Source organism: Eleutherodactylus coqui, chromosome 3 (assembly GCF_035609145.1).
Source record: "Eleutherodactylus coqui strain aEleCoq1 chromosome 3, aEleCoq1.hap1, whole genome shotgun sequence".
In the NCBI taxonomy this organism is placed as follows: Eukaryota; Metazoa; Chordata; class Amphibia; order Anura; family Eleutherodactylidae; genus Eleutherodactylus; species Eleutherodactylus coqui.
The window spans coordinates 301,507,304-301,530,779 of NC_089839.1; the positions used below are offsets into that span (position 1 = coordinate 301,507,304).

Sequence of the window (23,476 nt, forward strand, 5' to 3'; positions counted from 1 at the left end):
CATCTGGACTTTGATGTGGAATTGCAGGACGGTTTTAAGCAATTTTGCATTAAAATCTGCAGATAGCTAATGGATTTTGGTGCAGAATTTACTGTGATTTGCAGTGCGTTCTATTCCGTCTAGTGCAAAAGGTCCCATAACCCCTTTAGTGGCACGCCCAGAAAATCTCCGAGGCTTGCTGTACTGACCATGCAGTTAAACCCCGGAAGATTTCCATGGACAGCTCTAGTGCTGAAATGTGCAGAGCACTGAGCTGTCATCTGAAATCTTCTGAGGTTTTTACCTGCATTGTTGACTCATTTACAAAACCTGCTCCGTGAGGCATGAGATGGTAATAATAAACCTGCCACTGAAGGGGTTAAAGGGATTGTCCAGGATGTTTATTATTGATGACATATCCTCAGGATTGGTCAGTATTTCCCAACAGGTCATGATGAGGATATCCTATAGAGAGAACCCCCTTGGAACGTCTGAGGCGCTGTGAGGACTGGAATTTAGGAAACACTGGGTTGATTAGCAGGGATCGCCGCTCGGGATATCTGTCAATCAGCTGATCGCCAGGCCAGCTGTCAGTATGGACAGCGCAGGAAGCAGATAGCGTTATCAACATAGCAGCAGCCCAGTTTGCTACTACAGGTACAGCCACCACTGAATTCAGTGGAAGCTGTGCCTGCAGTACCAAAGCGGACCAATGCAATGTGGACAGCGCTATCTGCTTCCAACGTTGTCTGTACCGACAGATGGCCTGGCGGTCAGCTGATTAGCGTGAATTCCAAGAGGCAGACCCTCGCTGATTAACTATTGATGACCTATTCTGATAGGTTGTAATGGTAATAATCCTGCACTGTCCACTAACTGACTTCCATGAGTGATAGCCTAGGAACAGCTAAGCATGCAAAGCACATCTCCAGACTCCTCTGGACTTATCCTATGACCACCATGGCTTCGTTTTTGGTGCTCATAGTTAAAGGGGTTGTCCCGTGCCGAAACGGGGTTTTTTTTTATTCAATAGGCCCCCCGTTCGGCGCGAGACAAACCCAATGCATGGGTTAAAAAAAAAAATGTTTATTACTTACCAGAATCCCCGCGCTGCGGCGACTTCTTCCTTACCTTACGAAGATGGCCGTCGGGATCTTCACCCACGATGCACCGCGGGTCTTCTCCCATGATGCACCGTGGGCTCTGTGCGGTCCATTGCCGATTCCAGCCTCCTGATTGGCTGGAATCGGCACACGTGACGGGGCGGAGCTACGAGGACCAGCTCTCCGGCACGAGCGGCCCCATTCACCAGGGAGAAGACCGGACTGCGCAAGCGCGTCTAATCGGGCGATTAGACGCTGAAATTAGACGGCACCATGGCGACGGGGACGCCAGCAACGGAGCAGGTAAGTGAATAACTTCTGTATGGCTCATAATTAATGCACGATGTACATTACAAAGTGCATTAATATGGCCATACAGAAGTGTATAACCCCACTTGCTTTCGCGGGACAACCCCTTTAATGACTGGCAGTGTCGAACTGGGTTGCCTAGGGCCCACCAGTAAAATTCCTTCTGGGGGTCCAATGTACAGGTATAGTACATGCAAATATTATCTGATGCCCGGCCCGGTCTCCACCGAAATATATGGAGAATGTGCTGGGCGGGAATTGGTGGATTCCTGTTCACCTGATTGGTGCCGATCCCAGAGGTGGCATTTATGGCATATGCTGTAATGGCCACAACATGGGCAAAAAGTACCCTGCAGGAACCTGAAGACCTGCAGCTGTTGTGGCATGCTGGGAGTTATAGTTCACTATGAGGATGGGGGGCCCCACAGCATTGTTGAGAAGGTTAGGCCCAGGAAGGGAGGATACACCCCGAAGTGCAACTACACTTACATGTCATCTTAGCCGGCTTATGCCTCTATATAAACAGGATGGATACAATACTATAAGCTATCTATATATGTACAGTATATAATATACTCTGTCATATGCCACCCATGGGGAGGTGGGAGCCCAATCCTGGCCAGGGCCCTCGGGGGATCCACCTGTTTCCTCATGGACCGGTCCAAGCCTGATGACAGGTTTCCTTTAAGGTAGGTGATAGGTGGCGGCTGACTGATAAGTCATCTGACGGTGCAGGGATTCTCTAATGGAATGTTCGTCTTCTCCAGTGATACAAGCAGAACATGGATGTAATATATGGATAATATTTATTAAATACTGTTGTCAATTAATTCATTTATTCTTATTTTAATATTTGACCCTGATAAAGACTCAATATAGAAAACCAGAAGGATCTGTAAACATGTAGAAAGGGTTCTCATACAAAGACAGCTGACTGGTAATATATAATCTCTGCTGTTACATTATTACATGTGTCCCCGATAGAAGAGCAATCTAGAAATATATAGGAAAAATAGAGATTTTCTTGATTGTGCTTCCCGCTCTTTCTAGTTTATCCTGTTTCCAATAATAACCCAGAATCCTCTGCTCGCCTCCATTTTCCTCCATTTCGTTTTGCTTTTGAAACTGCAAAGAAAGAAATGAAAAACATTTTTAGGGTGTGCTCACTTGTAGCGCTTTTGTTTTTTGGTGTGGATTTTGATGCAGTTTTTGTCTCGAATCCACAGCAGATTTCACTTGTGAAAGTAGTCAGGTGATTTCTGTGTTACACTTGTTTTCCTGACTGAGCTGTGCTTGTAGTTGGGGTTTGAGTGTTTCCTGAAGACCATATTTAGTCATTGTATTCTTTTCTACAGTAAGCAACACGTGACATTATGTATTCACTCGTCAGAAAGTAGCAATAAAAGAATTAAGAAGTCTAACACTAACACGTTGTCTACTGTGATTGGACGCTATACATTTCTTTGTTCTATTTATGCTATTAATAAAGCTAACACTGGGCTGGTCCCCTCAGAAAGAGCACAGTGGTGACTTCACACAGTTGATGTATCTTGTACTTTCTCCAATGATCATCGTTAATTAATTTGGACACAAGAGAGAACTCAGATCTCGAATTTTAATATAAAGGAGTACGTTCAAATGAAGGGGTGAGTTCTGCTGTGAATTCGGGGCAAAAACCGTGTTAAAATTTGCACCAATGGTGTGGATTTTTGACACTGATTTTGATGTGTTGCAGAATTGGTGCAGGTTTTCCGCAGTACAAAATCTGCAATAATATTGCAACGTGTGGATGCACCCTAAGGCCTCATGTCCACGGGGAAAATCAGGCCCGCTACGGATTCTCCATGTAGAATCCGGAGCGGGTCCCTCCTGCCCCGCGGACATGAGCGCTGAAAATGAGAATAAATAAGAATAAACTCACCACCCATCCGCTCCGTTTCTTCTCTGCGTCGCGGCCGGATCTTCTTTCTTCGGCTCGGCAGATGCGCATGATGACGTCGGTGACGTGCCCCGCGCATGCGCCGTCCCGAAGAAAAAAGATCCGGCCGCGACGGAGAGAAGATGGCGCCGCCGCGAAGAGAAGAAACGGAGCGTGTGAGTAAATTCCTATTTTAGGTCTCCCGCGGATCTGGACGGCTTCCATAGGCTTCAATAGAAGCCCGCGGGAGCCGTCCCCGCGGGAGACCCGCATGAAAATGGAGCATGGTCCAGATTTTTCCATGCTCCATTTTTTTTAAAATCACTTTTATTGACGATCCGCGGGTATTTATCTACCCGCGGGTGGTCAATGCATCCCTATGGGGTGCGGATCCGCGGGCAGGAGAAGAGCTAAAATCCGCTGCGGATTTTAATTCTTATTTTGCCCGTGGACATGAGCCCTAAGGGTATGTTCACACGTAGTGGAAATGCTGTGGAATTTTTGTAGCAAAAAATTTCGCCACAAGTTCCGCATCCAAAACAGAGCCAAAATCTGCACCATTGGTCTAAATGGCATGCACCGAGTTTATTAAAGCCGCGTGACTATTTTTTATTATTTACACCTGGTCACGTTATTATACTTTTAGCCTAAATTTAAGGGGGTAAATTTACTAAGCATTTCCCGTGCCGGGCTTCATAAGATTTCCCCCAGCAAACGCTGCGCTAAATGGATGGAGAGGTGCCCGCCTCTTCATTCATTCAGCGCACCCTGAAGCTCCATGCGCCTTCACAGAATTATACGCTTGGTCCCGACCAGGAATACATTTCCCGCATAGCCTATGCCTGTTTGTAGTGCAAACAGTACATAAATCTCTCGGTCTGTGGCTGTCACGCTGCCCTTCCAACAAGCCTCTCCTACTTCGCAGAAGGCTGAAAAATCTCAAATCGTTTGCTCAAACTGGTCTTGCTCAAAATTGTGTGACTTTTCAACACCAGAAAACTGGCATAAAGTTTCTTAAATGTCCACCTAAGGAAGGTATCACACGGACGTGTTTGCACAGGTATTTGCGCATGCAAAATCTGCATGCACTGAACACAGAGAATTGAGCCCGTTGATTTTAATGGGTTTCTTCCTATAAGCGTGTTTTACGGGCGCACTTCATGCGTACGCAAAATATGAGGTCCTGCTCTATTTTTCTGCATTTTGCACAGCAAAAGTGCCATAAAATGTTTATGGCAGGTGCTGTAATCCGCCTGTCTGCTCTATTTTCGTGTGTTTCCACATTTTTTTAAGACGCCTGATCACCCATTGTTATGATGGGGTGCATTAAAAAACATTGTCAAACACTATTGAACGCGGTTGAAAATGCGTTAAAACACAGCGTTTTAACAGATGCCTGTGTGAGAGCGGCCTTATATATAAAGACTTGCTCTATCTGTACTAGTTATCTGCATCATTTTCTTTAGTCTTCATTTTGTATTACATTTTGGAGCTTCGGAACCAGTTACCAGTTTTCCTTAGAGTTTTGGTTTCATCATACTACACTGTCAGCATTCAGCGGCCATCCTGGAACCGATTACTATTGTATATTGATGATAACATTGTGGCTGTCTGTAGCCGCCCATAGAGGGAACATAAATGTGCAAAACGAATAAAAAAGGCTCGACGCTCAGGCAGGAAAATAACCCGATGTACTACTACAGATCAAAGTTAATGATCTTTAATGTCATAACACACTTCATACAACGCGTTCGGAACATAGGAGTTTACTGCATACTGGGTTATTATGGAATTCATTGTATATAAAGTATGCAGTAAACTCTTAAGCTCCCTCTAGTGGTGGATACAGATAGCAAAGTTTTACCATTTGCCTTTTTTTTGCAGGGTAATAGTTGAATGTCTTTCTTCAGCCTTCCATACTATGGTACTTTGTTGCTTTTTACAGGGGATTTCAACTCTGAAAAAATGGAGCTGCAAACACTATACAGATAATTTAAATAGCTTTTCTGGTTTTCCAGGAAAATAGTATTGATGACCTTATGATAGGCCATCAATAGCTGATCAGTGGGGTCTGCTGCTCAGGACCACTGTTGATGGAGAACCCGCTATAATACGCAGGGGTTGAAGTTGAAGTTGCTGCTCCAACCGCTGTCAGTGGCCAACGCTTGTAATTGCAGGTGCAGCTCTTATTAAAATTAATGACAGCTTTTTCTTCTGTCCAAAAAAATGGAAATGACAGAATGCAGCTTTCCGCTTTTTGTATACATTGTACTTAATGCGGGACGGACTAAAAAACTGAAACGATTCCGTTTGTATCCATTCGGCTTTCGTTTCACAGATCCATTAAATTACAACCTGCTTGTAATAGTTGAAAGGGCTGCATGCAAGCAAGAAACAATGGTCCCCCTAGACAGAACATCCTAACACAAGACTTGATATGGTAAATTCCTAAATACTCACAGTTCTTCTTACCTTGGTGTCTTCTCCAGGCTTTTAGTATCCCTTGGTTTGTTCCAAGTCTTTCATTTCTCCTCCAGCTCTAGCCAGAACTTGAAGCATTTCCATGCCACGAGTCGTAGATTCTTGCACCACATCATCATTACTTTTGTCAGTCTCATTTTTTAATGTCTCGGCTGGCTCCATTGGGATGAGGAGTGGATGTTCCTCAGCTTTATCTATCCTTTCCTGTTGAGGTAGACCATGCATCTTATCATCTTTGGCTTCATCACTAGATGTTCTCAAATCCAGACCTTCAGCAGAGTCTTTCTTAGTTCTGTGTTCTTCAATATCTGTAGATTTTTGACCTGCCTCCTTATTTTTCAGTTCATCTTCAGACCTGTTATTTGATTTTGCATCATCATCTTCATTACTTACAGGTTGCACTAAAGTGGCCGAGCGCTCAACATCTACTGCACTCGGTTTAATATTAGTTTCTGCAGTCTGAACACCAGGCGCATCAGATTCTCTACCTTTAACACTTTTAGAAGTATCTTCATTCTCAGCATTCACTTTAACTGAAGGGCTTGGGTGACCATTCGAAGCGTCTCCTACCTTCATACTTATTACATCAGGTGTTCCATCACCTTCAGGCCTAGTTAGATCTGTATTCCCCATAGCTGTAGAACTTTTATGGTTTAGTCCACCAGGAACATCTTTATTTTCACTATTCATAACATTTGGTGCCTCTTCTTTTGTAACTTCTCCATCAACTTTTGCAACTTCATTCATGTCTATGTGGATCGCATTGTCCTTACTTACAACAGTCAATGCATCTTCATGGGCTTGGATAGACTCATGAAGTTCTTCATTCTTGGCATTTACTTTGAGGAGTTCTTGATTCTCTCCAGTAGAGTTATGATTTACAGCATGTTCCTCAATTGCTTTGTCCGTCAAAGTCACATTTCCAGATGACTCTTCTTTCCCAGCAGTCACATCACCAGTTGGTTCTTCAATCTCAGCAGTCACATCACCAGTTGGTTCTTCAATCTCAGCAGTCACATCACCAGTTGGTTCTTTATTCCCAGCAGTCACATCACCAGTTGGTTCTTTATTCCCAGCAGTCACATCACCAGTTGGTTTTTTATTCCCAGCAGTCACATCACCAGTTGGTTCTTTATTCTCAGCAGTCACATCACCAATTGGTTCTTTATTTCCAGCAGTCACATCAGCAGTTGGTTCTTTATTCCCAGCAGTCACATCACCAGTTGGTTCTTTATTCCCAGCAGTCACATTACCAGTTGGTTCTTTATTCCCAGCAGTCACACGGCCAGTTGGTTCTTTATTCCCAGCAGTCACACGACCAGTTGGTTCTTTATTCCCAGCAGTCACATGACCAATTGGTTCTTTATTCCCAGCAGTCACATCACCAGTTGGTTCTTTATTTCCAGCAGTCACATCACAATGTGGTTCTTTATTCCTAGCAGTCACATCACCAGTTGGCTCTTTATTTTTTTCAGCAGTCACATCAGCAGTTGGTTGCTCATTCCCAGCAGTCACATTACCAGTTGCCTCTCCAGATGTCTCTTTCCAAATCATCGCATGACCAAGTCTATCTCTGTTCTCCACAGAGTCTTCAAAAGGGACATCTTTGTTTTTAACACTTTTAACCCCTGGTGAATCTCCATTTCCAGTGGCCCCATCACCAGATACTTCTCTGTTCTCAGCAGTTCCATCACCATTCTTAGAAGTCATATCAATGGATTCTTTATTCCTAGCATTTTCATCCGCTGGTGCATCTTCATTCTTAGCAGTCACACCACTAGGTAGATCTACATTTTTAGCTTCTGCATCAACAGTCGCATCTTCATTACTCACAGTGACATTGCTAGATGTATCTTCATTTTTGGCAGCCACATTAACTGGTTGATCTTCATTCTTAGCACTTACATGACTAGCTACATCTTCATTCCTAACAGCCCCATCACCAGACACATCTTTGCTCTCAGCAGTCTTATCACCAGATGCATCTTCCATCCCAACAGTCACGTTACCAGACGTACCTTTAACATTCACATTTCCAGTTGTATCTTCACTCTTAGGAGTTCCATCACAAGGTGTATCTTTATTCTCAAGGGTCATGGCACCAGTTCCGTTTTTCTTCTCAGCATTTCCTTCACCAGATTCATCTTCATGATCAGCACTGATCTTAGTGGGTCCATCTTTACACTCTGCTTTATTCTCAAACGTTGTACCAAGACTTACTACTTCATTCTCACCAGTTCCATCACCAGTTACCTCTTCATTCTCAGCAGTCACACCAGCCGGTGGATCCTCATTTACAGCAGTCCCTTCTTTATTCCCAGTGCTCACATCTCCTGGTACAGCTTTATTCTGAACAATCACCTGACCATGAACATCTTCATTCTTAGACACCTCGATTCTCCCATCAACATGTACACCTTCATTTTCATCAGTCCCATCAGCGTTCTCAGCGGTCACCACGATAGTTGCACTTTTATTCTTAGCCGTCACATCACCAGATGCATGTTCATTCTTAGCAGTCACATCAATTGATGCATCTTCATTCTTAGCAGTCACATCACCAGTTGGATCTTCATACTTCTCAGTCTCAACCCCAGGTGCGTGTTCAGTTTCAGCAGTCACCTTACCAGTTACATTTTTGCTCATATCAGTCACATCACTGTTTGCATCTTCATTCTTAGCAGTCACATCACCATGTGCATGTTCATTCTTAGCAGTCACATCACTAGTTGCATCTTCATTCTTAGCAGTCACATCACTGTGTGCATGTTCATTCTTAGCAGTCACATGAGTTGTTACATTTTTCTTAGCAGTCACATCACCAGTTGGATCTTCATTCTTAGCAGTCACATCACTAGTTGCATCTTCATTCTTTGCAGCCACATCACCAGATGCATGCTCATTCTTCTCAGTCACATCCCCACTTGCATCTTCATTCTTAGCAGTCACATTAGCATGTATGGTTTCATTCTTAGCAGTCACATCACCAGGTACATCTTCATTCTTAGCAGTCACATCACCAGGTGCATGTTCATTCTTAGCAGTCACATCACCAGTTGCATGTTCATTCTTCTCAGTCACATCCCCACTTACAACTTCATTCTTAGCAGTCACATCACTTAGTGTGGCTTCATTCTTACCAGTCACATTAGCATGTATGGTTTCATTCTTAGCAGTCACATCACCAGTTGCATGTTCATTCTCAGCAGTCACCTTACCATTTACAATTTTGTTATTATCAGTCACATCACTAATTGCATTTTTCTTAGCAGTCACATCACCAGGTGCATGTTCATTCTTAGTAGTCTCATCGCCAGTTATATCTTCATTCGTAGCAGCCACATCACCCATTGGATCCTTATTCTTAGCGGTCACATCACCAGATGCCTGTTCATTCTTAGCAGTCACATCAGCTTGTGTGGTTTCATTCTTACCAGTTACATCAGCATGTGTGGTTTCATTCTCAGCAGTCACATCACTTACTGTGGTTTCATTCTCAGCAGTCACATCACTTACTGTGGTTTCATTCTCAGCAGTCACATCACTTACTGTGGTTTCATTCTCAGCAGTCACATCACTTACTGTGGTTTCATTCTTAGCAGTCACATCAGCTAGTTTGGTTTCATTCTTAGCAGTCACATCACTTACTGTGTTTTCATTCTTAGCAGTCACATCAGCTAGTGTGGCTTCATTCTCAGCAGTCACATCAGCTTGTGTGGTTTCATTCTTAGCAGTCACATCAGCTAGTGTGGCTTCATTCTCAGCAGTCACATCAGCATGTGTGGTTTCATTCTTAGCAGTCACATCAGCAGGTGCATCTTCATTCTTAGCAGTCACATCAGCTAGTGTGGCTTCATTCTCAGCAGTCACATCAGCTTGTATGGTTTCATTCTTAGCAGTCACATCAGCAGGTGCATCTTCATTCTTAGCAGTCACATCAGCTAGTTTGGTTTCATTCTTAGCAGTCACATTAGCTTGTGTGGTTTCATTCTTAGCAGTCACATCAGCTAGTTTGGTTTCATTCTCAGCAGTCACATTAGCTTGTGTGGTTTCATTCTTAGCAGTCACATCAGCAGGTGCATCTTCATTCTTAGCCGTCACAACAGCTTGTATGGTTTCATTCTTAGCAGTCACATCAGCTTGTATGGTTTCATTCTTTGCAGTCACATCAGCAGGTGCATCTTCATTCTTAGCAGTCACATCAGCTAGTTTGGTTTCATTCTTAGCAGTCACAACAGCTTGTGTGGTTTCATTCTTAGCAGTCACATCACTTACTGTGTTTTCATTCTTAGCAGTCACATCAGCTTGTGTGGTTTCATTCTTAGCAGTCACATCACTTACTGTGGTTTCATTCTTAGCAGTCACATCAGCTAGTTTGGTTTCATTCTTAGCAGTCACATCAGCTAGTTTGGTTTCATTCTTAGCAGTCACATCACCTTGTGTGGTTTCATTCTTAGCAGTCACATCAGCATGTGTGGTTTCATTCTTAGCAGTCACATCAGCAGGTACATCTTCATTCTTAGCAGTCACATGACCTTGAATGGTTTCAATCTTAGCATTCATATCACCGATTACATTTTTCTCCTCAACAGTCACATCAGCATGTTCATTCTTTTTGGTTACCTCACTAGTTGCGTGTTCATTCTCAGCAGCCCCATCAACACATGCACCTTCATTCCCAGCAGCTGTACCGTCATGTTCACACCTCTCCTTAGCAATCACATGAGATGACTCCTCTGAACTCCTAACGTTCTTTTCTTCAGGTGCGGTTTTAGGGTTCACATTTTCCATCCTCTGAGATCCACTAATCTTCAGCATCTCTTCAGGTTTCAGGATAATCCTCTGTTCTGAGTCATCTCCCAGTTTTACTGCTTCATCATGATGACCTTCGGGGAAAGTTCTGCTAGGAGGCTCTTGTAATGGAAAGTTCACCAAGTCTGTGAAATACACATCATATCGTTACTGTAGATATCAGTAAGGAAACTCCGGTCTGCTTCATTTCAGTATAATTATTGCCCTGTAGCACATCAATGCCCCCTTTTTTTGAGGCCCCCAAGAACTAGAGTCCTAGAAGAAATTCGAGGGTCCTTCATTGTGCCATGCCACCACAAACCACTTTATTATTTAACGGTTATGGAGGGCTATTTTCTTTTCAATGAAATGCATGTATTTTGGCCTGACAATCATTTCTTGCAATGAAGTTTCTTTAAAAAAAAAAAATTAAAAAAAAAATAAAATTAAAAAAATTTAAAAAAAAAATATATAAAAAAATAAAAATATTTTAAAAAAATAAAAATAAATATATTGCATTGTTTCACCCTATCTTGGGTCTACTCCCGGAGGAGCGGGCTTGTGGGTGCTTAGTCAGAAGGGGAAAGCTACTGGGTGAGATGGAGAAAAATATAGCTATTACTGACCATATATGAAAGTTCAAGCGGAGGCCCAAGATGGCGCTATCCCACCCTAACACAGATAGACCTCCCTGCTTGTTTTAATAGAGGTTAAGTTGATCAAGTTTATCTGTAATACGGGGACCTCCGATGGTAGAGTTTAGAGATGAGCGAACGTGTTCTTAACGAACACTTACGCACCCAGACACCGGCTTATCCGAGGACTTCAGTGTCCGCGCGTAAGTATTCGGCCGGCGCCGGGCGGCGGGGGGAGGTGCGGCGGCGCGGGCGGCAGCAGCGGGGAACAGGGGGGAGCCCTCTCTCTCTCCCTCTCCCCCCCACTCCCCGCCGCACCCCCCCGCGCTGCCACGGCGACCCCCGAACTTTTTTCGCCCGAGCACGGAATTGCTCGCAAAGTTCGGTGCTCGGGTGAAAAGGGGCGGAGCCGAACACGTTCGCTCATCTCTAGTAGAGTTCTTTCTTCTGAGAGACCGCTAAAATAAAAGACTGCAATGATCGATCTAGAGGATTCCTTGCCTTGTCCCACCTATTTACTACTGTTGAAATAGCCATATTGAGTAAGACTCAAGACTGCCCTTCCCTACCCTCTACCCTGCCCAATCCCCTTCATCTTTGTTAATGCGAACATGTAATGTTGGAAAATGTTTAATAAAACTATTTTTAAACCTAAAAAATTGCTTTGTTTCTCTTCTGCAGCTTCTACATATCACTGTATGCAGAAACTGCAGTCTAAGTCTCCGTAGGAGATCCGTCAGTGAGGCTGAAGCGGTGGCTTAGTTTCCCTCCACTCTCTCCTCTTCTGCACCTTCTTATTAGCTAATTTATGACCGCAGCAAAATCTATCTTCGTTGTGGTCATAAATTAGCTGATAAAAAGGACCGAAGATAAGAGAAAAGGGCTGAAAACCGCGCAGTCAGTCCAGCACACTGATGGATCTCCTATCGAGACAGCAGTACCTTTATACAGTGATATGTGGAAGCTGCAGAGGAAAACGGTGGAAAACTTTAATTCAAACCCTATTGCAAATAATTGTCAACCCAAAATACATGCATGTAAGTGGAAAAGTAAATGGCCCTACAAAGGTGTCCATAAGCTTTTTCATCTTGTATGGGAATATTGAGTGGGAGATATATGGCAGGGTTATATGGACGCTGTATGACATTAAGATGTAGATATTGAATGGAAGTATGGGACCATCTCTCTCTCGCGCGCGCGCGCGCATGGTGCTCACTCGAGTAACGAGTACTTTCGAGTATACTAATTCTCAATCGACCATCAAGCTCGGACGAGCCTGCTCGTTCATCTCTATTTCTCACTTATCTATAGGGTAGATGATAAAATCTAATCGGTGGAGTTCTCACTGCTGAGCCCCCAACCAATCTCAAGAATTGGGTCCCGTGTCCCCTTCCTCCTCCTTGTGGCATTGCTACACCCACCGCAGTGAAGGGGTGATTAAGTGGAGCAGCATTCACACATACACTGTGTCACTCCATTCACCTTCAATGGGGTTAACGGAAAAAAAACAGCACTTATAGTTGGCTACTTACATCACCCCATTGAGATGCGTACAGTACCATCGCGCATGCGCAACTGCCGCTCAATTCAGTCTTGTCTTACTGCGGATTGGTGCAGCGAACCCACAGTGACAAGAAGACTGTGACGGGATTGTGGGGGTGTCGGGGGTAAGATCAGAGTTTTATTACCTATCTTATGGACAGTCTATTTCGGTATAACCCCCGTAGGAAATGATGGGTGGGAAAAAGAGCAGCGGGAGGTAATGGAGGTAAGGCCAAGGCACATAAGAACAAGGACCATCTTCAGGCTCCCATTTCTTGACCTCTGTTGATGTTGGTCATTGAGGACTGGAACCCCATTTAAAGGTTTGCTATTAGGCGTCTTAGTAACTTGTCACCACTGGGTCAAGACTGTTAATGTAATAAACACTTGATCTTACGTTGAAATCTGCCTTTAAAACTGTCCTCTTCATCTGTACTGGAGTCGCTGGGCTCGGGCTCAGAATCCAGACTTGTCTTACTGTCAATGGCCTCTGCTATCTTTTCCTGGACTGATTTGCAGTCTTTAAGAAAAATAGCAAATTTCACAGGAGGTAAAGGATGAGACATGGTTGGTCAAGGTAAACGCACTTACTGCACTCAGCGAGAAGCAGAGAAGCAGCGCTGCGGGTCAATGTTACATCCATGCAGGACAGGAGGCAAAAGCAAAGTCATGCTCAAACCATGCACTGATATCTATGGGGTCATCGCCCCCTCATACGATTGGTTATAAGCATCATAATAGCATTTGGCGTAAAGTTTAGGAATACGCACCTCCTATGGTGTTTTCCTGGAGGGAACTGTAAAGAGGAAGTCAATTTAATAGTCCTTTTATTGAAGGCGTATGCTTGAAGAGGTTGTCTGCATCTTGGCCAGAAAATAAGCTGATGACATGTAAACTGACTCGGAGGACCCCTGTGATCACCTGTGGGGGATCCTGGCAGCAAGCATTCAATTCCCTTACACTGCCCCCATTGAAATCAATGGGCTGCCCATATAATGCACAGAAATGTCAAGTTCTATGTAATCTGTGATTCTGCAAAATGAAGTAGCTTCGTTAGGGTATGTTCACATGGCGGATATTTGCCCCAGAAATTGATGCGGAGTCCATGCCAATTCCTTGTCAAATTCTGCAGAAAATCCGCATCCCATGACACTCAATGGGGAGTGATTGGTGCTGTAGTCTGTAACACGCGGATTTCAAATCCACACGTGGAAAAAAGGAAGTGACATGTCGCCACTTGACGTGGACTCTATGCTGTTTTCATGCGGAACCTGCATCGGGGTTCTATACTTGGATCTGCCCCTTGAAATGGGTAAATCTGCTTGCGTAGCCGAGGCCAATTATTTGCATAGCCACAGCAGAAATCCACGGCTCAGATGCATATTTCTGGAGCGGTTTTGGGAGGTGGAATCCATGCAGAATAATCTGTGTCGGATTCTGCCGGCCAACCCTTAACGGCATTGGTTAAACATCTTGTGCCCATTTGCAGATCTACGCGTTCCACTGGTGATAAACTACAAAGCCAACGTAGTCTGATCCTCCAGTCCCTCTGCCTCAACTTCTTCCTAAACCACAGCTAGATGACACACAACCGTATTATAGGCGCATATTATGGATGAGTGTCCCTACCTGACCGTAGTTCTATTGACCTGAGCTCACTGAATCACAGATCCCTATGATGCCGTGAGTTCAGGTCAGTTGACCCGCGATCAGGCCAGGATGCTCATCCATATACAAAGCCTAAAATGCACCCATAAAATGGTTGTGTGATTGCGGCCTTAAGGTACCTGTACAAGAGACAACTGTCCGGCGCATAAATGCCCAACAGTCTTTCTAACAAATATAACTTCTCTGCTTTCACAGATAGTCGTTCAGTGATTGGATGAGGATCGGCCGGGCATTTCTTCTGGCCGCCCATTCACTATGAACAGGCAGTCGCTCAAGGATTGAATGGCTCCTGTTTACACTGAGCGAGAACTCACTCACTAATCGCTTCATTAAAGTGAGTTGAAGCGACTAATTAGCGATTTCTTGCTCAGTGCCCTCTTGGTGGCTGCGTGAACGTGCCAAAACTAAGGCCAAAAAACGTTGTTTCAAGCAATTTTACGGACAATAATCTCTCCGTGTAAAGGCACCTTAACACATGATTCAGGATCGGATTGCTAACAGGGTTTGTAGTCTATAGCCATGGAGACACATAAGCCTGCATACCCTGTTTCCCTGAAAATAAGACATACCCTGAAAATAAGACATAGCATGATTTTCCAGAAATTTTGAGGATGCAAAATGATTTTTCAGGCTTTTTGAGGATGCTTGAAATATAAGCCCTACTCCAAATTTAAGCCCTGCTAACTGTTAATTTAAAAAGTCAATTTAAATAGTGTCCAGGCAGCTATACGTGTAAAAAAGTTAAACCTTTTTGAACAAGAATTAATATAAGACACGGTCTTATTTTTGGGGAAACACAATAGTAGCTGTAGGCACAAAATGATAAGATTTGTATAGTTCAAATTTTTGCTTTAGATACATTGGATCAATATAAAAATGGTTGCAAAAGTGTTCATACCCTTTACAAGTACATTTCTGTAAAACTGGTGCTGCTAACTGATACTTGGTGCATCTCCCAGCCGTAATATCACAAGAAGCTGGAAACCCTCATTTAAGGTTGTCATTACATTGACCTTTCAGTATTCCGGGGTGCGTGCCGACGATGTCACCAAATTGTTGCTCAGGTTGTACCCACTATCCTTCTCCAACATAAGCGGTTAAGTCGTCTCCTTCGCTAAAGCCTTTCCTGTAAGTTGGGATAAGTCCTTGGCTTTGTGATCTTCATTTGTTTTCACATCAGCAGAAGTCATCATTTGAAAGCTCAATCTTGGAAATGCTATGTGGGCAAGTTTTGGCAATATCCCATATGTTATTCTTATGTTACTCAAGTTTGAAGACAACATGGTGGAGGCTGAAGCAGATTTCACTGTGAAGGAAAGCAGAGCAGTGATGAAGTTCCTGTTTCCGAAAGGGATGTCGGCCAAAGACCTTCATGGTGATATTGGACAAACATCAGGTGAAAAATTGCGCTGCCAAATTTCAAATCTGTCACTTCAAGACCGATGATGAAGACCATTCCGGGAGACCTCCATTGGTCACCGTTCCAGAAATCATAGATGGCATCCATGACCCGCAAATTTCTGCAAAGACGATAGCCAAGACACTGAACATTATGGGTCCATAATTCACAATCATCTGGACACGAGGAAGGTGTTGGCCACGTGGGTCCCAAAATGTTTGTCAGCAGATCAAAAGCATGCCTCCCAAGGAATTCTGCAGGATGTTACTGATTTCCTGTCTCGATTGGCGATGATGGATGAGATGTGGATTTTTATTTATGATCCTGAGTCAAAAGAGCAGTCAAAAGAAAGGAGACACAGTGGTGCCCCATGTCCAAAGACGTTCACAGTGCAGAAGTCATCATCCAAGATGATGGCTTCTGTCTTCTGGGATAAAGATGGGCTACTACTTGTCGACTACCATCCAAAGGGGTCTACTATCATGGCTGTGTATTACAAAACACATCAGGCTAACTTAAAGTAGGCAATTAAGTCAAAAAGATGCAGAAAGTTGACCTAGGGCGCAGTATCCTTGCATGGCCATGCCTCGTCCCACACAGAGCAAACTGGCAGACCTGGGCTTCGAGGGGCTGGATCATCCTCCTTATGTGTCTGATCTGGCATCCTCGGACTATCATCTGTTTTCTACTTTGAAGTAACACTTCAAGGGAACCAACTTTGCCTCCATTTGTGATGCAGTTGCAGCGGCTGATTCCTGCTTTGCCACCAAACGAGAGGTGTTCAGTCTGGATGGGTTGAAGAAGTTTCAACACCGAAGTCAGAACTGCATTGATATCCGAGGAGACCATGTAGAATAACTCCGAATTTCATTATTCTATGTCAATTTTTGTGGTCAAAGTCAAGGACTTATCAGCACTCCCTCAGTGTCAGACCCTACTTATCCATAATCATGCTTATTACATACCAGAAATTGGAAAGAGATAAGCAGCTATCAGGCACCAAGGAAATACTTACCGCTGTTAGAATAAAGTATTCTAATGAAATCAAGTCTGTTGAATGCTTAGCTGCAGATAAAGATATTATAGTATATTTCGGCAGTGTCTGTGCTTAGCGTTACAGATGTAGCAAAGTTTAACTTGACCATGATACAAGTTATCTCATCTTAAGCTAAGCTATTGAAAAGCTCTTATCTCAACACAACGAAAGACATTAAAAAGCTATTTAAAGGGCAAATAAACAGTAGCATAGATAGTTATAATGTGTTGATAGTCAAGTTAAACTTTGCTAGATCTGTGCAAAAGACTGCAGACAAAGCTACTGAGTCAAGAATTGAATACTTGAAAACACACTGCTGGGACCAAAAGAGGGGTTTGCAAATTTGGGGCTGATCTGGGAGACACCCCTGCATTCACATAACACTATAACAGGAAATTGCTAATTAATAGAGATGAGCGAACGTACTCGTTTAGGGCGATTTCGCAATCAAGCACCGCTTTTTTTGAGTAACTGACTACTTGGGCGAAAAGATTTGGGGGGCGCCGGGGGTGAGCGGGGGGTTGCAGAGGGGAGTGGGGGGAGAGAGCTCCCCCCATTCCCCACTGCTACCCCCCGCTCCACCCCGCCGCCCCCTGGCGCCCCCCCGAATCTTTTCGCCCGAGTAGTTAGATGCTCAAAAAAAGTGGTGCTTGATTGCGAAATCGCCCTAAACGAGTACATTTGCTCATCTCTAGTGTGTCAGTTTTTGCAACCAATGTATCTTGGGAAACAGTCTTGGTTGCAAAATGTCCAACTCTTCTGTGTCCCCAGCTCCTATGCAGGTTGATAGTTCTCCATGGTTACAGACTACAAACAAACTTGCATGCAGTCAGATCCTGCAGTCATGTGATCATCACATGACCAAGACAGATTTTCATTCCTCAGGGCTTCTACTAATTAAGCAAGTTTACATTTGTTGGTGTGGCATAAAGCTGGCATCAATAAAATAGAGGCAGTAACAGGACAAATACGGCACACAAAATGTCACTTTGGGGTATTTGTGCTGTAAAAGACAATAAATGTGTAAAAGAAAACTCCACAAAACAATTCAGTACATTTGTAAAAAATGAATATTTTTCTTTTTGTCCTTTTTCAACAATTTTGCAAAACTTTAATCCCTGTAACAAGAGCCATGACAGGTCAACTTTCTTATTCTCTATTGAATCCCACAATTGGTTTACAGGATATTTCAGGCTTCTTCTGTTTGCTGCGTCTTTTCTAGGTTTATTCAGTTGGTTAATTTCACAATTTCTAAGTGTCTTAGGGCGCCCACCCACTGGCGTTTTTTTTTCCCTGCGAAATTCGCAGCATTTTTTTTTCTCCTGGGGTCTATGGGACTTGTAATGTTAAAATCGCGATCGCGCAAAATCACAATTTACCGCGATTCGCGGTAAATTGCGATTTTGCGCATCGCGATCGCGATTTTAACATTACAAGTCCCATAGACCCCAGGAGAAAAAAAAATGCTGCGAATTTCGCAGGGAAAAAAAAACGCCAGTGGGTGGGCGCCCTTAAGGGGAATATTTCACCTGTATATTTAATTAAATCCACATAATGAAACATTTTCCATTTTTTGAATCTGTTTTTATTTTCTGATTTTTTTATCCTCTTGTCTGTACATGACTATGGGGGCAGGGTTGCAGTGAACAGTACTAAGAAATATTCCTTTTTTTCCAGCAGCCTCATGGGCCATAGATACAATGGACAGGAGGGAACCAGTTGACTTCTATGGAGGAGTGTTGTGGGTAATTTCTGTGCCCTGTGCAGGGGGGAGGGGAGGAGGTGAGCTGTGACATAACCTATTGTGATTGGGGGATTCCATGTCATCTGTATATAGGTGACACCCCTCATAGTAATCCTGGCTCTGATGATAATGGGATGATGGATGAGAAGTTTTCTCTACAGAGAAGGAAGTGTCAGACTATTATTAGACTAGGGGCCCCTTTTACACGGGCCAATTAATCATTCAGATTTCCGTTGGATCCTGATTACTGTTCAGTGTAAATGCTGAACTGAATGATGAACGAGAATTCTTTCTCTTCTCGTTCGACATTCAGTTTCTGTATGCAGAAAACTGAACGAGGGATCGGCCCGTGTAAACAGGCAGTCGTTGATTCATGAACGACTGCCTGTTCATTGTGAATACAGGCAGGTCGTAACGATTATCACTGAGACGCCCTATTGGGCATCTGCGCCCGACAGGTCATTCCATGTAAAAGGGCCCATAGTTGTAAGCATGAAAACTGCAGGATTTTAGTTTTTTTTTTAAAAAAAGATCATGACATTGAAGATAAAAAAGTCAAACATTTTTTGAAAAATATATTTAATATTAAATCTTGACTTACACAATAGGTCATTTTCTGTTGACACATTGGAGGAATCAATCACAAGACTTCAGGTTTAACGATGGAGGAGTTAGGTGAAGAATCACTCCGCTTTGTGATGTAACTTACCCTTATGGGTGTTGTCCACTTGAAAACTATTGATGACCATCCATAGTAGATCAGCAGCATCCCCACTGATCAGCTATTCTGTTGGTCAGTTTGCTCGTGCATTCAGCTGATTACTGCAGTAAGCAGACAGCGCCGTTCTTACAGTGGTGGCCAGGCTTGGTATTACACATAAAGCTCCCATTGAAGGGAATAAGACCTTTGCGTGTAATACCAAGCCTGGCCACTATAGTAAGAACTGAGCTGTCCGCTTCCTGTAGAAATCAGCTCAGCGTAAGAATGCATTGGCCCAGTAAACAGATGATCGGTAGGGATTCTGGGCGGCATACCCCCAAGTGATCTACTATTTATTGCCATAAAAACCCCTATAAACATTTTTTATCATATTCACATTTTTTTATACTCAAGGTATAGCGGATCTTCATAAATCCCAGAAGCAATGTTTTCCAATTTTTTGCATCTTTTAAATTTTTTAAATTAAAAAAAAAAACAAAAAAAAACTTTTTAACCCATGAAAACCTTTTTAAAATGTTCTCAGCATAGCTAATAAACAAAGGGAAGGCAGAACCTGGAATGCGTAATCTGAAAAACTGACGGCACGCCACTCAATTTATTCTGTACATGCTGTACTAATTCAAACACGCCGGAAGAACAATAAGACACAAAAGAGCAAAGAAAGCGAAAAGCGTAACAATGCAGCAATGTTATCGTGAATCGGTAACGACAACACAAAGGCGCTGATTACACAGCATTTGCATAGCAATTTATAAGCTGATTTATAAATTTAACCCCTGAATATACTTAGAAGTGACAAACTCTGTTAGGGGAGAAAATAAAAACATTTTTAAAGGGGTTTTATGACAAATTATGGCCAATCATTCCCTGTCCGCAGTGAGGGTGAATAAATGGGGGGATGGTCACACATGCACATCACTGCACTATCTTCAGCAGTCCCTTTTAAATAACTGGAGCTGCAGTGCGCACATGCAACCACTAGGCTATTAATTCGGGGACACTCTGGAGCCTCGGTCTCCGGATCAGTGGAGATCCCAGCAGTCAGACCCCCACGATCAGCAAGTCATCCCCCGTCCTGTGGATAGGGAATAACTTCTTTTCTTGGTAAAACCACTTAATGACGGCCCTACATTTTGCCATATGGACCAATCCATTTGCAAGAGCCATAACTCGTTGACATAGTTGGATATGGGCTTTTTTGGGAAAAGTTCTATTTTTAAATGTTATAATTAGAGATGAGCGAGTATACTCGCTAAGGCACATTACTCGAGTGAGTAGTGCCTTAGCCAAGTATCTCCCCGCTCGTCTCTAAAGATTCGGGGGCCGGCGGGGAGCGGCGGGGGAGAGCCGGCAGCCAAATCTTTACAGACAAGTGGGAGTATACTCGGCTAAGGCACTACCCGCCTAGTAGCCTTATTGAGTATATTTGCTCATCTCTAGTTATAATGCTTTGGGGGGATGAAGATAGAAAAAAAAAAAGAAATTCCAAATTGGTTTTGGGTTTTGTTTTTGTGGCCTTCACCATTCGGTAAAAATAACGTTCAGTTTTTTAACAATTTTTACTGCTTTTTTACAATGAAAACATGTTTTTAAAGAAAATCAATCTGCATTGTTGCATTATAAGACCAATTCAAATTTTATTTTTCAGGGGGCGGAGCTCTGTGAGGGCTTGCTTTTTTACGGGAGGTGTTTGGAGGTGCATGTGACTTTTGGATGGCTTTTTATTGTGTTTTTGGGAGGTAAACAGTAAAATAGTAATTGTGCCATTAGTTTATAAAATTATTTTTACAGCGTTCACCATGCAAGATAAATACTAAATATTTTCATTGTCTGGGTCACTCTGATTGCTATAATATCACCATGCAAGATAAATACTAAATATTTTCATTGTCTGGGTCACTCTGATTGCTATAATATCTATTTTGTGCTGATTTTTCAAAAAATTTTGGGGTATTTTATCAAGTTAAAAAGGGTTTTTGTAATGAAAAATGTGTCTTTATTTAAAATTGATTTTTCCTTTAAATTAAACGTCGTTGAACTTCTTTTGATTCTATTTTTTAGTCACTGAAGGGGACTTGAAGATGCGATCATTCGATTGTTAGGATAGTACACTGCATTACTTAGGTAGTGCATTCTACTAAACCTATGATAACAACCTATTAAACTCTGTGGAGGCGGGGTCTAATAGGCTGAGTTACATGGTAGACATGAAGACCTTTGTCAGACATGCGGCTGCCAGGGAAACCCCTTGCAATCGCACTGTGGGGTGTCCGTGGGTCACAGGAGGAGGCTCTAGTAGGAAAACAGGTTTTCTAAACTAAACATCACCTTGAAGGACAATATATGTTTCCATTTTACAGAGTTTTTCATTTATTGAAAATCAGAGCTTGAATTAAACTGTGCATGCTTCATTGGGTAAACACACTGGTAACACAGCACAGGTGGCATGCAGGAGCTCGGAGGTGCACGCCACAGATCATGGCCTATACTCACCACCCTCCTCATCACTGCTGTGTTTACGCTCTAAGTCCTCTTCTGCATTAGACTTGCCATCCTCATCCATGTGACCCAGAGTTTTACTATCATTTACACACTCTGTTTTCCTGTCCTCTTCCCGCCTGTTGGACAGAGATCCAACTACATTATGATGGTTCTCATTAACAATAATATCACGTTCCTCAAGATGTGTCTTCGTCAACTTTTTGTCTGCTTCTTCTGGTTCTTCCACCTCAAGATCCTTGCCATGGTTGTCCAGTTCTAGACTAGTTTCCGTCTCCTTGTCGCTTTCTGACTCATAGTCACCATCTCTTTCTTTATCGTCATCATGCTCGGAGCCATCGTCATTTGAGGAACTATCTACTGTACTGGTAGATGAAAAGGATTCTCTGCGTTTCCTATCTACAATGGGGGGAAAAAATATGAAATCTTAATGTGCACTCATGACCAAAAAACCAAAGCCTGTCACAGATTTGTACCATGGGACCTCTCAGACTACCATCTACATGATCATTTCCAATGTAGGTCCAAGTTGAATGTCGCCTTAATCCATCAGTGTTTCTTGTCAACCATTTCTATGCCATTTTCTACCTCAAAAGAGATTTTGTCACATCTTATTGGGCCTCATGTATCAAAACTGATCATGAATACAAGAGGTTTCATAAGTCACATCAACCCCTCTGTAGTTTACATTTTGTAAATGGACCTTCAACAAAGAGCACCATGTATATCCCAGCTACTTTTGATACATGAAGCATACTGAAATCTTCAACACGAATGTAATGACTGCATATTGAAGTGACTATTAACCAAAATCATAAATGGAATTGTCCAGTTTGAAGAACTTTTAGTTTTCCTGAAGTAGAACTCACATGCCAGTGCTCATTTATAGCAACCCTCAAGTCTTGGGGCAAAATCCGGTTCCTGGACTGAAGGAGGTAGTTATGCTACCTGTTGTTGGTGATCTGTGTAATGCCTCTCTGATCCATGAGTTCTGGGTCCCATTTTCAGCCATCCAAATATGACTGATGCAATCTTCAGACTACCTGATCCCCACAGGGCATTGGTAGTGATTTAGCAGAGCACAGTGTGCATTAGGTAGCTAGAAATCTGCAGCTGCCATCTTGGACAGCTGAAAAGAGGATCCTACAGCAGCAGATTAGAGGAACATTGGCAGAGAAGAAATACATCAGGCATATACCCTTTAAGAAGTGGAAAAAAAAGCTCGAAACAGGAATCAGTCTTACTTCCTTTTATTTGTAAAAAAAAAAAACAGCAATATGCATGTTATGGGGCATAACGCCTTCCTCGGTGACATGGTTGCACAACCCAGAAGACAGTGTGGGACCAGTAACTGCAGAGGCCGGGAAAAGAGACAGAGAGACAAGCTGTCACTGGGAAAAGTTGTGATGGTGCTCTGGACTGAATAGAGAAGAAAAGGGAAAGTGAACAACCCCAGTCATAAGGGATGTCTCCTGTGATCACTGGAGCAAACTCAAGTCTTCTTGGTGTTGGGGGAGTGTACCCCCCAGTATTACTGAAGAAGCGTGTCTATTGCTGGTTTCCTAAGATTGGGCAGTCCTAATTAGTAAACGTCAATCTGTTACCTCTGATAGGGTGTTTGAAAGGGGAAGATTGATGACAAATCCAACCC

General features: G+C 43.0%; 2 protein-coding genes across 3 annotated transcripts in view; both read right to left on the bottom strand.

Annotated features, from left to right (window-relative positions):
- Window positions 1-2,206: 2,206 nt before the first annotated feature.
- On the bottom strand, window positions 2,207-13,324 carry LOC136620319 (mucin-22-like). The gene is made up of 3 exons (XM_066595016.1): window positions 13,156-13,324; window positions 5,782-10,727; window positions 2,207-2,516 (listed from the first exon to the last, which is right to left on the bottom strand). Exons 1-2 carry the CDS (start codon window positions 13,322-13,324, stop codon window positions 5,803-5,805), a joined length of 5,094 nt encoding a protein of 1,697 aa, XP_066451113.1. The 3' UTR covers window positions 2,207-2,516; window positions 5,782-5,802.
- An 8,348-nt stretch (window positions 13,325-21,672) lies between these two features.
- Window positions 21,673-23,476, bottom strand: part of ERICH3 (glutamate rich 3) — a 66,013-nt gene continuing 64,209 nt past the window's right edge. For both annotated transcript variants that reach the window (XM_066597794.1, XM_066597793.1), the window contains exon 12: window positions 21,673-22,224. In XM_066597794.1, coding sequence (XP_066453891.1) covers window positions 21,803-22,224 — 422 coding nt within the window. In that variant the 3' untranslated portion in view covers window positions 21,673-21,802. The remainder of the gene's footprint in view (window positions 22,225-23,476) is intronic.

What these genes read in the sequence shown, in the direction of transcription:
- LOC136620319 (XM_066595016.1), bottom strand. Translation starts at nt 13,324, where the DNA reads ATGTCTCATCCTTTACCTCCTGTGAAATTTGCTATTTTTCTTAAAGAC. An exon ending in TTTTAAAGGCAGATTTCAAC is followed by an intron (nt 10,728 to 13,155) that starts GTAAGATCAAGT and finishes TGTATTTCACAG; the next exon opens with ACTTGGTGAACTTTCCATTA.